The sequence below is a fragment of the Triplophysa dalaica genome, chromosome 8 (assembly GCF_015846415.1).
Source record: "Triplophysa dalaica isolate WHDGS20190420 chromosome 8, ASM1584641v1, whole genome shotgun sequence".
Classification (NCBI taxonomy): domain Eukaryota; kingdom Metazoa; phylum Chordata; class Actinopteri; order Cypriniformes; family Nemacheilidae; genus Triplophysa; species Triplophysa dalaica.
Genome location: NC_079549.1, coordinates 19,197,727 through 19,213,212, shown reverse-complemented (window position 1 = coordinate 19,213,212; position 15,486 = coordinate 19,197,727). Strand labels below are relative to the sequence as shown.

General features: G+C 38.7%; 1 protein-coding gene across 5 annotated transcripts; it reads right to left on the bottom strand.

The window, feature by feature from the left end:
• Window positions 1–3,397: 3,397 nt before the first annotated feature.
• Window positions 3,398–14,063, bottom strand: kansl1l (KAT8 regulatory NSL complex subunit 1-like). Of its 5 annotated transcripts, none has more exons than XM_056755292.1 (17): window positions 14,005–14,063; window positions 13,618–13,793; window positions 12,470–13,426; window positions 9,177–9,318; window positions 8,927–9,103; window positions 8,652–8,776; window positions 7,950–8,151; window positions 7,037–7,163; window positions 6,811–6,948; window positions 6,345–6,464; window positions 6,078–6,181; window positions 5,342–5,445; window positions 5,192–5,255; window positions 4,974–5,101; window positions 4,640–4,775; window positions 4,471–4,552; window positions 3,398–3,789 (listed from the first exon to the last, which is right to left on the bottom strand). In XM_056755292.1, the coding sequence occupies exons 3-17, from the start codon at window positions 13,390–13,392 to the stop codon at window positions 3,782–3,784; spliced, it is 2,580 nt and encodes an 859-aa protein (XP_056611270.1). In that variant the 5' UTR covers window positions 13,393–13,426; window positions 13,618–13,793; window positions 14,005–14,063; the 3' UTR covers window positions 3,398–3,781. The 5 variants fall into 5 exon arrangements, with proteins under 5 accessions (XP_056611270.1, XP_056611273.1, XP_056611274.1 ...); XM_056755295.1 differs by having other exon boundaries at window positions 8,927–9,100; window positions 14,005–14,061; XM_056755296.1 differs by having other exon boundaries at window positions 5,001–5,101; window positions 14,005–14,060.
• Between the last annotated feature and the right edge of the window lie 1,423 nt (window positions 14,064–15,486).

The following is a 15,486-nucleotide window of genomic DNA, read 5'->3' as shown; positions in this document are numbered from 1 at the left end:
GCCTTTTGAACTTTGCGCTGATGACAATATGGATGATCCTTTTCCTCTTTAGCCAGGAGGACATAACGTCCATGATTTCCAAAAACAATTGCCACTTTGTATAAGTCCATATCAGATGAGCTCGGGCCCAGAGAAGCCAGCGGCCTTTCAGGTTGCTGTTGATGTATGGCTTTCACTTTGGATGGTATACAGCAGTGCTCGAATCGAACCAAGTCTTGAGATAATGATATGCATTACTATATACTATTTATTAAAAACAGGCTTACAGAAAAGAAGCTGCTTCTTTCACTGCCCTACACTTAGCGGTCTTTAGATGTGGGGCGGGTCGTTTCAAATTGAAGAGACATGACAACTAGCCCATAAAAAAAACTTAACATTAATTATTCTAAATAATTAATTCACAGAATATACAATATCCATTGCATAAATTTAATCACATTTGTTATAATTTTAACTCAAATACAAATATCTGAGGGACCCCCAAAGTCTATTTTTTACCTAATGCCTTATGGGGGATCCCGGATCCCCCAGCCCCCCTTCAATTCGAGCACTGGTATACAGTATGTTTTAACTTGCACTTGTAGATGCTGCGATGAACTGAGTTAACTGACAATGGTTTCCCGAAGTGTTCCTGAGCCCACATGGTAATATCCTTTATAGAATGATGTCTGTTTTTAATGCAGTGCCGCCAGAGGGATCGAAAGGTCACGGGCATTCAGTGTTGGTTTACGGCCTTGAAATACCTCATTTCCTTGCAATTGCACGTTGAGTAACGTTGTTCCTAAAATGTTGCAGTTTTCGCTCACACAGTTGTTCACAAAGTGGACATCCTTTCTTGTGAATGACTGGGCCTTATAGGATTCTCCTTTTATTTCTAATCACTATTTCTAATAAACTCGTTCACCTGTGGAATGTTCCAAACGGGTGTTTTTGAGCAAACCTCAACTTTCCCAACCTTTTGTTGCCCCTGTCTCAGCTCTTTTGGAACGTGTTGCAGGCATCAAATTCAAATGAGTGAACATTTGCAAAAAACAATGAAGTTAAACAGTTTGAATATTACGTTTCTTGTCTTTGTGTTGCATTCAATTAAATATGGCTCAAAAAGAATTTGCAAGTCACTGTATTCTGCTTTTATTTACATTTTACATAATGTCCCAACTTTATTGGAATTGGGGTTTGTACATGTAGCTAAGTAACCCATTTAAAATACAGAATTTGAGTAACTGTATCTCATTACAGTTACTTTTAAATGGGTGGTAATCAAATTACAGTTACATCCAAAAGTATTTTAGATTACCAAAGTGATATCTTGGAATTGCAATGTCATTTATTTAATTGGAAAAAACATTAATATAAACTGTAACAGGCAATTAATGCAAACAATCTGTTATTCTCTGACTCTGACAATCTGTAAAAGCAACCTAAACTGCATGCCCATTAGCTTCATACCCCTTGTCGAATATGCAAAATTTTCATAATTTTAACAAAATAAAGGTATCTGGGTTCATAGAATTGTTATGTTAATCTTATTTAGCACTTTCCTGATTACGCTATTTCACACAATAGATGTTTACATATACTGCAGAAGACAATTAAACCACCTGAATTTATATACTGATTGCTACATTCAAAATACTTCACATACACTTGAATCTTTATAGTCTGTCTGATCAACGACTATTTTCATATTTTGTGGTATAGTTGTTTGTAAGTGTCTTGTTTAATTTAAGTTTTTAAGCAAGTCACAATTCTCGCATCTTTTCTTAGAATTGTGAGACATACACTCACACTTGTCGACGGGAAAACTGTAAACTAATGTTGTTAAAAATAATTTTCAGAGGAAAGCCAGGTCCTCTGTTTGGTGCTTTTAGATTAAGTGATATATATATATGTATATATATGTACAGTTCTCAGGAGAAAGACTGCTCAGATTTTAAGCACCACCACTGCCCACGTTCGCTAAAGCATCTGTGGCTTCAGCTGCACGCATACACACGCCTATGCATACCAGCAGCGTCAGAAATGAACAAGCTTGGGGCAAAAACTCCACTGAAAGTGACAAGATGCCCCGGAGATGTAAAGTGTGTATCCATGTGCTTTGATAGACCATCTATTTTACTGGATTTAAACACCATTGTGACTGTTTATCCTATTATTAAATATGCTGCATTCTGTATACAATGCATACATACAGTTAGAATGCTATTTTTTCTCAACAGAAGGCATGAATTTGTGAGGAATTGATTATTGATGTGTCATTAATGAACTCATATCATCCCACACACTTGATCAAAACACTGCACCATATGCTCTCCCTGTGAAACTCCCCCTGCTGGTGGAAATAAATCACTGAGAGTGTCTCACTGGATCTATAAATAATGATCTCCATTCCCCTAGAGCTCATAACAAAGGAAAATGTGACAGAAAAAGAGGCTTATTCAGCTCTCAGCACAGTGAAGATCAATACGACTACAGACTATTTTCACTGATTTCTGCAACGGGCATGAAAAAAACAGACAACTGACGTGAAACTCTCTAAAACACAGAGATTAATGCTGTTGTTTTGTTTTCAAAAAGGCATAATATGGGAACTCCTTAAACAAAGGCTGTTTTAAATCGAAAGTTACTTTATTTATATAATATTATGTTTACACAGTATAATAATGCATATTGTTATATTATACTAGATGAGGCCGTCTCTAATGAGTCAATAGAAATAATCAAATAAAAATGAATGCATTTTAGAATCTTCACTTCTATTCAACTGGAATAGTATAATTATAGTTGAATTTCCAACTGTTGTCCACAGTACAGTATGTTTCAAAAGTTAGAATGCGGTCTTAAAAGGTAGCTGTCTATGTAGGCAGCAGGTAGATCACTCGGCTTTGATTCAGAGACTCAAAGATGAACCTTTGACTTTTAGGAATATCAGTGTAAAAGGATATGATAACCTTTCTATGTCATAGGCAAGCACAGACAGACAGAGGCAGTAACCTTGACCCCTACTTATAACCAATTAGCCAAAGCCAGGCATTGTCTGGATGTGTATGGTCTGTTTGCGAGATGCCTAATCAGCTTACTAGTGAAAGAGATCAAACACTACACACACACCCGTGTGCGCATACAAACACAAGCGCACAGTTATTTTCAATGCAATAGGATTTAGATCTGCCAAAGCCTGATATACAGAGTGGAAAAGATTGGTGTTTAATCCCTACAGAGATCCACAGTAAAGTGTCAGTAAATTTACAACATTAGTGCCCCTGTATAGTGGATTTTATTTGTGATACATATAACAAATAATCAAATTGTTATCATACAGTATATCTCACAAATGCTGTGCAGTTTTCTTGCTTAATATTCCTCCAAGAAAATAATTTATTGGGCTCACCAAAAATAATATGAAAATCTTTATTAGAAAATGAAGAGAGTTAACTTCCACATGGAGGAAAATTTACAAACCTTTTACAAACCTCAAATTCAGCATATATACTTAGCTGAGCTTTGTCTGAATCATATATGTAATATATTTAAAAGCCTGTAAAACATAACACTTACATAAAAATATCACATAAAAATAAGTGAAGTTAAAATAGGTCACATTAATAGTGTAACATCTCACGGAGTGACCAGTGCATTTAGGGGCTGTCCCAGATATTTATAACAGTAATAAATAGGTCATCAGTAACCTGATGTTTATCTTTTTTTAAGTAGCACCATGAGGGCTGAGTATCTGCCACAGTGTGATATCATTTCCTGCTCCATGTCATATGTTTGGCGTCTAGAAGTCTGTAAACAACACAAAATTATTAGTTACATTAACGGCATTTATTACTTTCTATTATTTATCGCTCTGCATTTCAACACAATTGCACAAGTTTTCTATTATTCTCTCCAGATTATAGTTAGTCAGTTTGTGAAAAGACAAAAAATGACTAATGTTTTTATTTAGATGATCTCAAGTGGCATTTTGACGTTTGTCTGTCAGTGACTGTGCACTGTCATGAAACTGACAGGAGCAGACCCCAAGTGCAGACAGCTCTTCAACAAAGGACATTTATTTATAGGACAAAACATCACTCAAAATCCCAATAGCGGAATAAGAACAAAAAACTTAAACATAACCAAATTTGACTTAACATAACTTGGTAACCCAGAGGCAACAGGACAAGACAGTGATGAAGACAAATGAAACAGCACAGGACAGCAAACACAAGGGGATTAAATAGGAGAGGAACAAAAGAGGCATAACGAGGGCAACAGGTGAAGGGCGTAAAACTGATAACAGGAAACTGAATAAGGAAACAAGGGGGCGAGGCTAAGACAAAAGACATGGGGCTGTCATGATCCTGTCAGCCTGAACTAGAAAAAACACTACAAAAAGGACAGGATCATGACAGTGCGCATGTAATTTCTTGTTTGTCCAACAGAGAGAGATATTGTGTCATCGTAGTCAGAGAGTAGCATTACCATAGCCTTCCTCACACCACAGAGCTTCCTTATATTCATCACTCAGTGCTGGGAACACACGTTGTTTCCATGGAGGCACTGGCTAAACAACAAAAGAGGTAAACTATTCAGACAGCATTTATCATGAGGTGACGTTAAATTTTATATTTAAGATTGAGTATAAATTCACTTCTGTGTCATCCACACTGGCTTCTGTCTGGCCTTCAGAAGGACTGGAGGTCCAAGTAGAGGGGACTGGCGAATCTACCGGGGAGTGACAGTAAGCAGGTTGCTCTGATACTGAAGAGCAGCTTCTTCTGGATGACCTGCAGAGAGAACAAGACATAGTGAGAGAGGTTTTAATGCAATGTGGTGGTGTGAGACTATGGCACTGATGTATTTTAGGATGTCAATGCAAGTTGTTTTCAGTTTTGACAGCTCTAACATTTACTTCAGTCTGGGATTAGTCTCAAACCCTGTACGGGAAACCACCCCGATAAGCAAATACATTACAATATCCTTACCATGAACATAAGCACACACACACAGACCTGTGTCTTCTGCTCAGATTCGTGGAGGACCAGCAGAGCTTCTCTTTATGCTCATAACTCTGGTGTCTTTGTCTGAAATTATCATCTGTTATTGGTTCTAACTGAAAAAGATCAAGAGACAAACTGATATTTATTTAATTTCATTTAATAGTCTTATTTTAAACTAACAAGAGTGCAAAAAATAAACTAACCACTCCTTCATCCTGTTCATCTTCCTCCTTGTTCAGTAAATGGAAAGTATCCACCTTTCGCCAGCTGAAGTAAGGGAAGACAATAGAACAGATAAAAAATGTAGTTTCAGAACATCCAGTGTCAATGCTGCTCGGTTGAACATTCAATACCTGGGCGTCAAAATATGTTTTTCCATCGTAACCGAGGAGACCAGAGACACAGGAATGTAATCCATACTAAAATCACTCTCACTGCTTCTGCTGCGCAAAGAGAACTAAAAAGAGTTTTAATACATTATTTTGCAAAAAACGGGATTCTTAAAAGGGGTCATATGGCACGAACACGTGTTTTCGGTCTCTTATGTGTGTTATGCGTTGCCCTTGCATGTATTAGACACGTGAAATTGCACAAATTAAAGTGTTGGAATAAAAGATTCATTCTATCTAGAAGCAAATGCTCACCCAGACCTGCCTGAAGAGCGTCGTGTAACCGTGATATGATTTGACTAAGACCGCCCAAACGTATACTCAAGTAAGGTGGGTGTACCTGACAATACTATTGCTTTGGAACCTTATATGGTTATATGGTCCAAATATGGTAAGAGGCGTTACTTTTCCATCACACGCTTGCTGCTTTCGACCAATCACTACTCACTGGTTAACTGGTCAATCATAACACAGTTCGCTTTTCAGAACGATGAGCTTTGTTAAAAATCTGCGCATTTCAAAGAGGCGAGGTACAGACATGCACGGTATGTGAAAAATATGACGTTTTTGAACCTTAAATCGTATACAAATTGCATTACATCTAAAACAAACGATAATATTCATTTTGGCAGTGTCATATGCCCCCGTTAACTGTATAAACTGAGACATATTTAATGTGAGGTTTGGTCAAAGGTCAGACCTGCGAGTTCCTCTGTTGTGTAGGTGTGCAGTCAACAAGATTTTCTAAAGATTCCTCAAGGTTTTCATCACTCAGGCGGGATACATCAGACCAGTGTGTAACATCTGACATATGCATAAGGTGAATAAATATATTAGTCTGATCCATATCAAACCCGATATAAATCAAAATGCAAAAAAATGATGCAAATACATAAAACGTTTTGGCCATATCAGGAAAAAAAATAACAACATATTTGTACTAAACAAATTGGGAAATGTAACATACCTGTTAACCAATCTGAGCAGCGTCTCTTCCGGTTTTCCTCCCTGTGAGCCCATCGTATGGGGGTGCTCTCCCTCCTGTGATTCTTCAAATGCCTGCTGTTTTTTGGTTGGTGGTTGCAATCTGAAATCAAACATTACTGCTACACAAAATAAATCTTTGTGTATGTCGAGTGCCTGGTTCAATCCCAGCCCTGCATTAAGACTGTGGAGAGGCTACTGACTTTATCATGACCTTCAGCTCTATATTTGGGCTAAGAGCTCATGTCCATCACCAGAAGTGATTGTAGAAATTTGAATATTAAAGATATTTTCAAAGATAAGCCAGTCTAGAAAAAAGAAGTTGATTGTTGCTTTATGGCATACTCTCTGTGCTTTTGATGTTTAGATCATTTTAGATCTTTTATAAAAAGTATAACATACGGTAAATACATACAAGTAAAAATACCATGGTATAAGATAATGCTTACGTAATAAAGATCTAGAGCCTCTGCATCTAGAGCTGAGAAGGTTCTGTGATCTAAGGAGGTCAGATTTCAGAAAGAGAGATCGCTGCTGCAACTTCTCTGCATGCAGAGCGTTTTGCAGATGGAGGCATGATGGGGTATCTGAGACATGGGAAAAAAAACTATGAAAATTTGCTGTTTATAAACTGAAACACACACAAGCTAGTTTAGAAAAGGAGCCTCTCTCTACCTGAGGAGAGAGAGAGGACAGGATGCACTTTGCCGGTTGTTTTCTCTTTTCTGTGAGGGCATGTAGGGTCTGTGCACGCAGTTGCAGGATCACATTTGAGACAGAGAGAGCAGAAAGAATCCAGGACCTGTTGAGAGAAAGAGAGGAAAATGTTAAAATAAGTTTTCAAATTAGGTTTTGGGAGGGTTATGGTACAGTAGATGAGTGGATTTCAGCTTTCTGGGAATCACTAAATCGTTTCCTCGTGATGCTTAAGAGGTGATTTGCATCTTAATGGCCTTGTGCATTAGAACCCAATAGTGACCCAAACATACACAACCCAAGTTAATGAACCCAGGCAGTGATCCGTAAAAATTGTTGTGACAATCACGGCACAGCTATAAAATGTGTTTCATAAACAAGGCTAAAGGAAGTACACCAGGCACCAGCGCGAATGTGATGAGAGTTATGGTGCAGTTTGAAGAGAGTTGGCCCAAAAGGAACCCAAATCGTTTTATTAAAGGAACAGCACACCTCAAAATAATATGTGACCTCAAGTCCCAATATGCTATAACTGTAAATGACACATAGAATTTACATTTTCATTTCAACTATTTTTTTAAGATATTAAATTTGTTTTCGGCTAACACTTCATTTTTCAATTGCATCCAAGTGTGAGCAGACAGACAGGGGATTACTGTCTCATATGTATGCTTTTATGTAATTTCTTAGCTGATATTTTACATGTGAATTTCCATTCACAACCTTTGATTTTTGAAAAGCTTATGATGTAAGAACTTTGCTAACAGTTTATGCATTGAAACGCATCTGCGTTGAACATCTGCACAACATGCCATAACCCACAACATTGTTAAATCTATTTCTTAAATCAGAAAACAATTCCTTCAAAGAATTTGGGAACAAATGGGTCAACCTGTTCTCTATGAGACGGCGGGTCCATGACGAAAAGCAGAGGTTTGTGATATGTCAGAAGGGGGCGGGTGCGTGCTGACACACAGGTGACCTCCACAAGTGCACATTGTCTTTGGTGACACGCTCGCTTTCTCTTCCGTCCTGTCTTTTTAAAGCCCTGTGGTCTATTGGAGAGACTGACAGCAGTGTCTGCCTGTACCTGGCTGGAAAAAAAGGAGTGGAAAAAATCTTGATTATATGACGAACGTCTTTTTCTCAACTGTTTTTCATTTTCATGTCAGATCTGTCTTGCTCATTCACTCTTTTACCGAGCTGAATGATTCATTGACCTTCCCATGGGATTTACATAAATCTACACAAATATGTTTCAGAATGATGAATCTAATACAGTGCTCTGAAAACAAAATCCATAAATGAAATTCAAGCAAAATGTTTCCTCTCAGGTTCCTCTGAAGCATAGATAAGATCCTTTGAGCATTTTAACAAGCAGCGAACTCTATTTGAAAGTGAAAATCCAACTTTAAAAAAGTCCATATGGGGTTATGCATATTTGACAAGTTCACTTGCTCAAAAACAAAAATAATACTATTATGAAGGGAAACCGATTTGGCTTGCTGTCCAAGATAAGTGACAGTCAATCCTAAAAGTCATTTTAACAAGGAAACTGAATTGGAATGAACAAAGCTTTTCAGGTGGTCCTGACCTGCTGAAAAGTGTCATCCGATGATCTCTACGGTGACAGCAGGGTCTTTTGGTCACGGGTGACGAAGAGGGTGAGGCACAGAAAGGTGGCATGAGGCTGTTTACAATCTGAGTCAGCTGGGCACTCTGTGCACACCAAAAAAAACATGCAACATGCTACGGACATATGGATTTATACCAGGTGTATTTGTGAATTTCTAAACTCTTGCATGACAGAATGCTATCTGCTGTTCACGCTGATGGATTTTCATGTAACGGCTTTTGAGACGTTCTCACCTGTCTCTCTATGTTCCTCAGAAGACGTGTGGGGCTGCTGGGTTCCATGTCTACATCAGATGTCAAATCTTGCATGTTCCCAGCGGCAAATGACAGATCTATAGTCTCCGTCCACAGTGTGTGCTGGATCTGCCTGTCTGTGAGGGGCTGAGCTTCAGCTAAAACCACGTGACCCTGCTTGACAAGTTCAGTTTATTGTTATTTAAAAATCAAAGGTAGAATCTGTCCGTAGCTGTGCTATGTGATTTACCTTATTTGTGAGGATCTGCTGGTGAAGTTCTCCAACCTGTTGAATCTGAGAGTCCAGCTCAGTCAATCTCATCTGGAGCCACGTCCAGCGGCTGGACAGTTCAGCTCTTTCCTTCAACCACCGCCATTCACAGCCATGACATCTGCCCTCCGACGGAGATAAAGAGAGTTAGACAAATCCTTGCAGGAGCTGACATTTTATCCAATGTGACTTACAGGAGCCTAAACTCGCAGATAAGGTTTAAGTTTTGGATTACTTGTTTGTCACAACAATGGAAGAGAACGAGAGTAATTCAACATCAGTTATTAGTTTTGGAAATCCATTTGGTGACAAAACTATAATAATAATTACGTAGGTTAACATGGCCATTTTCTAGCCTCTCTCTTACATATACTTAATAAAAAGTCATAATTACCCCGACTACTTCTAATCGACCTGTTATTTTTTTACTTAATTTTAGGCCATAAATATATATGTTTTTCTCTTGACCCATGCTGCTGCATTACAGAAAACATTCCAGAAATATCTCCTGAGCAGTGAATTAACACACATACAGAGAGAAGCGTGAGTTGTTTTGCTTGGACAACAGCCCTTCTGGTCCCTGTATAAACAAACACTTGACCTCTCTACTCAGTCTACTCTCTTTCTCTCTTCTGTGGACACAATCCTGCCACGACAAACAACTGACTGTTTATTCACTCCTCAATAGATTTTAAAGGTCCAGTGTGTGAAATGTAGTGCCTTCTAGTTTAGGGCTACTTTAGAAACAACATGGCGAATTCCATTCAAGGGGACATGCGGTGCATGTAGATAAAAACAGCTCATCTTAAGGTAATAAAAACATAACCTTTCATTATGTAAGGTCTTAATACACCTCTGAAGACATAGTTATGTATATTCGAATGCATTTCTGTCAATAGATACTCCTTAATCCTCCACATTGCACCAAAAATGGCCTTCTTGCATTTGTTAACTGCCCATGGGTTTTTTTTATGAAAATTCTTTCACAATTGTGAGGTTTCTATATTACTACTAGTCTTTCCTAACCTTAAAGCGGCCCTACCACACACGGTTTCTGCCAATCTTATATTAATCTTGACTACCTATAAAGTAGTACTTTGTATCTTCGAAGAGTATTTAGTTTGATCACATTTATAAAAGATAGATACAGCTGTAACATTTTCATACAGCGTGTGTAGGGGGGAGGGGTAGGCTGAACTAAAGCACATTGCCAACAAAACACAGTTTCACTCACTTTCAGTCACCGCACTGTCCGGCATCTTATAGCGCTGGGACGTCTTCATATATCAGTTTCAAAGGATCTACAAATCCACCGTTTATATAACATTCAACAACCAAATACAGTGAACAAACAAACTGAACTTCGCAAACGTATGCTCTCTCTCTCTCTCCTGCGCACAAGAGAAAGTGACGTCTGCGCATGCTCCTTCTCCTGCTCTCCTTGCTGCAGCGTGGAAGTATCGCGTGCTTTTCCGGGAGAATTGTCCAATAAGGGACTGAGAAAAATTGTTACGAAACAGTTTTATATGTTAGAAAAAAACGTCCCGAAACCTGAACACCCAAATAGTTTTTTTTTTAAAAGTTGTCCATGTTAAGCATGAGTAGACAGCACGTTTAACATTGTAAAGAAGTCCGAATTCATGACACATTGTTGCAGGACCCCTTTGATATAATGTCGTCAAGCACATTTCTTTCTGCAGGCTATGCAATTTGATTGAATGAAAATTCAATAGTCAGTAACACCCATTAAGACAAATAATTCTCATACCCTGCATTGCCCAGTTTCCAAACCCATAAGCACAAACTGTTATAGACCTCGTTAACCTTATTTACCATCGTGTTTATTATACTGTCTGTGTAAACATGTTTATTAAATCTCAAAAAAAATTTGACAGCCTTTATTATCTTGTCTGACATCTTGTGTATCCTACCCAGGCTCTCAGGTAACAACCTCACTGGATGAGAGAGCTGAAGTGTAGTTTAGATAAAGAGTGCAACTTTCAATTCCTTCCCATTTTCTAGAAGCCTCCTAAGAGATACATTCCCCAAATATGTTCTTTTGATATCAGATGGGCTCATGCTGCAATCTCGCAAAGTATGGGAGTGGGCGTGGAAATCACAGAGAGAGATTTGAAACCTGCAGGTCGGGAATGGCAGCCCTGTCTGTATTAAATGTACTCATACTATAAGAAACGAGAGTGCAGCTGTCTGTTTCAGCAAGGCAGGAACAGCCAGCTGCACATGAACACATTGAATAAACATGGTGACAATTTCTCAACAGCTGTGTACGGAACACTGCGCCTCTGTGCATGCGTGTGTGAGCAAATCTCCTGAAGAAACATATGGTACAGACAGTGCCAAAAGCTTCCTCTCTACATCTTATACGAGGCTGGTTGTTTTTCCGACCTTGTCGATCTGCTCACTGCCTGCCTGCCTGTCTGGCAAGACGCATGACCACCCTGGCATTAAAAGTTATTTTTTCTCTTTGCCTTAATGCCTGAATCTAGGGATTTACTTTAACGCTACAGTTCACTTTGTTTAATACCTCACTCAAGGTTATTTGCTATCAAGATAAAGGACACTTGTTGATAATTTCTACACTTGTTCTTAGCATCAGCTCTCCTTTTCTCCTGTGATGTTTATTTATTTGTTGTCTTTTCTGAGAATTTGGTCTCATTTTTATTAGTTGTTGTTTATTTTACCCTTAGTTGTTTGGTCAACTTTGCATTGTTTTAATTGTGCTATGAAACAAACGAACAAAACAAACACTTTCTGACTTAAGTGTACACAAAGATTTTGTGTGAATTCTCGGGTAGTCGGTTTTCGAAAAGAAAGAAAGCTGAATGAATTTTTAAGAATTTAGATGAAGCCTTTTTAAAATCTGTCTGTCACGGTCACCTCCATTTCTTTTTATTGCTTATTAGAAAATCTGTCTTCAGATGCAACGGCAAAAACAAATGACCCCAAAATGACAATTTTATCTCTCTTGCCTTTAAAAGTGCTTATACTCTTATTTTTTCTGACCTTTAAAAAGATTGTGATGGTTGAGTCATACCAACCCAGATTAATTTATAATCCAACGATTGGTTTTGTACAAATTTTACCCAACCATGGTTTAAAAAAACATTTTAGTGAGTTTAATAATACAGCGAGTAAAACAAATTTGCCATTCATGTCTGACTTGCATCTCCAACACCTCGCATATGTGCACACAACCATGATGAAACAAACAAGCTTCCATTGATATTTATTGAATCACCCATCATACTTACCGTGATGCTGCTGGGCTCCCTTTAGCATCTTCATTGTCCGATTCATCATCTGAGCTACTGCTCAATGTGGCATCTGAATCCAGAGACTCCAGCATCCCAGGCAGAACTGCACGCCCGCATTGTGCCAAATTCTCCAGGTCTCTGGATTTCAGAGATTGCTCGTGTGTTTGAGGGATCTGTCCTAGGACATCTTCAGCATTAGACGTCTCATGTGTAAAAAAAACACCTGATGCCATGGGGGACTTGGGGCAATAGCTGACGGAAAGAAGTTTTCTCCTCAGACCTTCTAGTTGGTGAAAGTAGTGCCGTGATGCGTGCTCACCGAGCATTGCCAACAGCCTCTTCTGTAAGCGATTGGCTCGATCTACCAACGCAGCATTCTGGGAAATGTTCCATAACGAATGAATCCTCAGCCCTTCCTCCAGAGTGCCATCACATGCCTTGTTTAAAGCACTGGGGTGATCTGTTCCTTGTGGTATCATTGCACCGTGTGCATCACTTTCTCTATTGTTGTACTGGGCACCATTACAACCTCTTGGTGAATAGTCGTGGCACAAAGAGCTCGAGTTGAGATTGGGCACTGGGGGTCCGTTTTCCTCCAGAGTGGGCATGAAACACGTTTGTGGAGCACCTGCTGGAGAATCTCGGGAGTTTTGGTTTACGGACAAAAGCGTGAAGCGGGGTTCTGGGCTCGAGAGCAGAAAGGCTTTTGGCCCTGGGCCTTGAAACGCAGGTGACAGGAGCATCTCTGAAAGCCGAGGCGAACCTTCGGGGGACAAAAAATCCAGATGGATCAAGGAAGGATGGTTCAGCCAAACCTTCTCTAAATCCACACCTAGATTAATACTGCCGCAGTCCATATCTCCATCCACAGCTGGATTAAATGGTTTTTGGTCTGATGTTTGAAAGAGGAACGAAGTCATTCTTCATTCACAGTGATAGATTGATTTGTTATATCTGTAAAAACAGAACGGTTGTTAAACGGTTAAAAAATGTTTAAGAGATCATCTCACTATCAATAACAAACCTTAAGTGATCGAGGACAATCTGTGTAGTTATAACAATATAGATAACAGCCGTCTGTGAATAATTGTGAACGGTTAGAGTTTTGATCATGAAAATAACGGCAATAACGGCACGTATCTCACCTTCCAACGAACCTCGGTCCTTTCAAAAGCAGGTTAAGAGAAATAAGTGATCTAAATAAACAGATCATCCACAGATATAATCCTGAAAGTGAAAAACATATTAATCGATCCGTTTTATAAGCAGAAAACGATTGATCCCGTCCGGTTTACTTTCACGCCGCCGCCGGAGAATCAAACTGCGAGAGGGAGAGAGAGAGACACAGAAAGTGAGAGAGAGAGAGAGAGAGAGGATTTGAGAAAGGAGGTTTTTTGTCCTTTCGCTGCTTCTGCTCGGTTTATGCAGTTTAAATTACTGTCATTGTCTGGACGCAGTTACGCTACAATACATTAAATATATTTATAGGCAAATAATAATAAATATATTCTATTAACAATGTTGTAACATACGTGAAAATGTCTTAATAGTCTACTGAAGGTATGATTCACAATGAGGTGTCACGGTTGTGTAAGAGGCAAGACCCAAACGCAGGCAGGTGGAGGTAACAAAGAGACTTTTATTAAATAAAACAAACGATGGGGCAAAACAGTATGGAAGCCCGTTTCCGCCAGGGTTGGGATTTTTTTTTAGAATTAGTAAGTCATAATAATGACTTACTAAGTCATAATAATGAGATACTAAGTCAAATTTCGACTTACTAAGTCAAATTTCGACTTACTAAGTCATAATAATGACTTAGTATCTCATAATAATGACTTAGTATCTCATAATAATGACTTAGTATCTCATAATAACGACTTAGTATCTCATAATAACGACTTAGTATCTCATAATAATGACTAAGTATCTCATAATAATGACTTAGTATCTCATAATAATGACTTAGTATCTCATAATAATGACTTAGTATCTCATAATAATCGAGATTTCAACTTAGTAAATCATAATAATGAGATACGAAGTCATTATTATGATTTACTAATTCTAAAAAAATCCCAACCCTGGCGGAAACGGGCTTCCATAAAACAGAGACTCGTATTACAAACAGTAATCTTTCCACGAGAGGAACAAAACGGCTTATAAATAATGAGTCCAAAACACGAAACCCACAGACAGAACTCAAGGGCAGGACACTGGAACTGGGTAATCCAAATACTTCAGGAAGGGTAACGCGGGGATAGACTAGATAGACAATAATGAACCGACGAGGTGTGAAGGAAACAGAGGTAGGGACATGATAACGAGGGGAGATTGCGCAGGGACTGAGAAGGGCAGGTGACAAGACTAAACACTAATGGGAAATCTGGCGGGAAGAAGGAACAGGTGAGGGAGATAAGACACTAATGGGACACTAAAGGAGAATCAAAGGGGCGGAGCTAAACGAAAAACAGGAGGACACGCGGCGAATTATCAAAACATACCGCCACGTGTCTCCACATAAAACAAAACATACACAAGACATGATAATGTAACAACACTGTCCCCAAGGCACGAAATCTAAGATAAGAAAGGACGGGATCGTCACAGATCAGTATCCAGAGAGCAAATAATTGATTTAAAAATCATTTATAGTGACAAAATATAGTAATTTAGAGCTATTTGGCAGTGCTTGTGATAACCAGTGAAAACAGGGAGATTATATCAAGTCCAGACACGTTATGAGATAGCCTACATATTTGTGGTAAACAGATATCATTTAAAGTAAATAGCCAACGAATAGATTGGAGTGTGAGACGATTACTATTAAATTTGATCTAAATGTTCTACACTGGGAAAGTTGAACAAAGCATCTTTAAGTTTGTCCCTGTGCATGTACAGACCCGACACCTTCCTGAACAACTCTGAACATAAACTGGTTGTAATATTCAACTATTCCACATGATGGCATTGCTGTATTCGAAGTATATGCAACCAGTGCCAAGGAATCAATA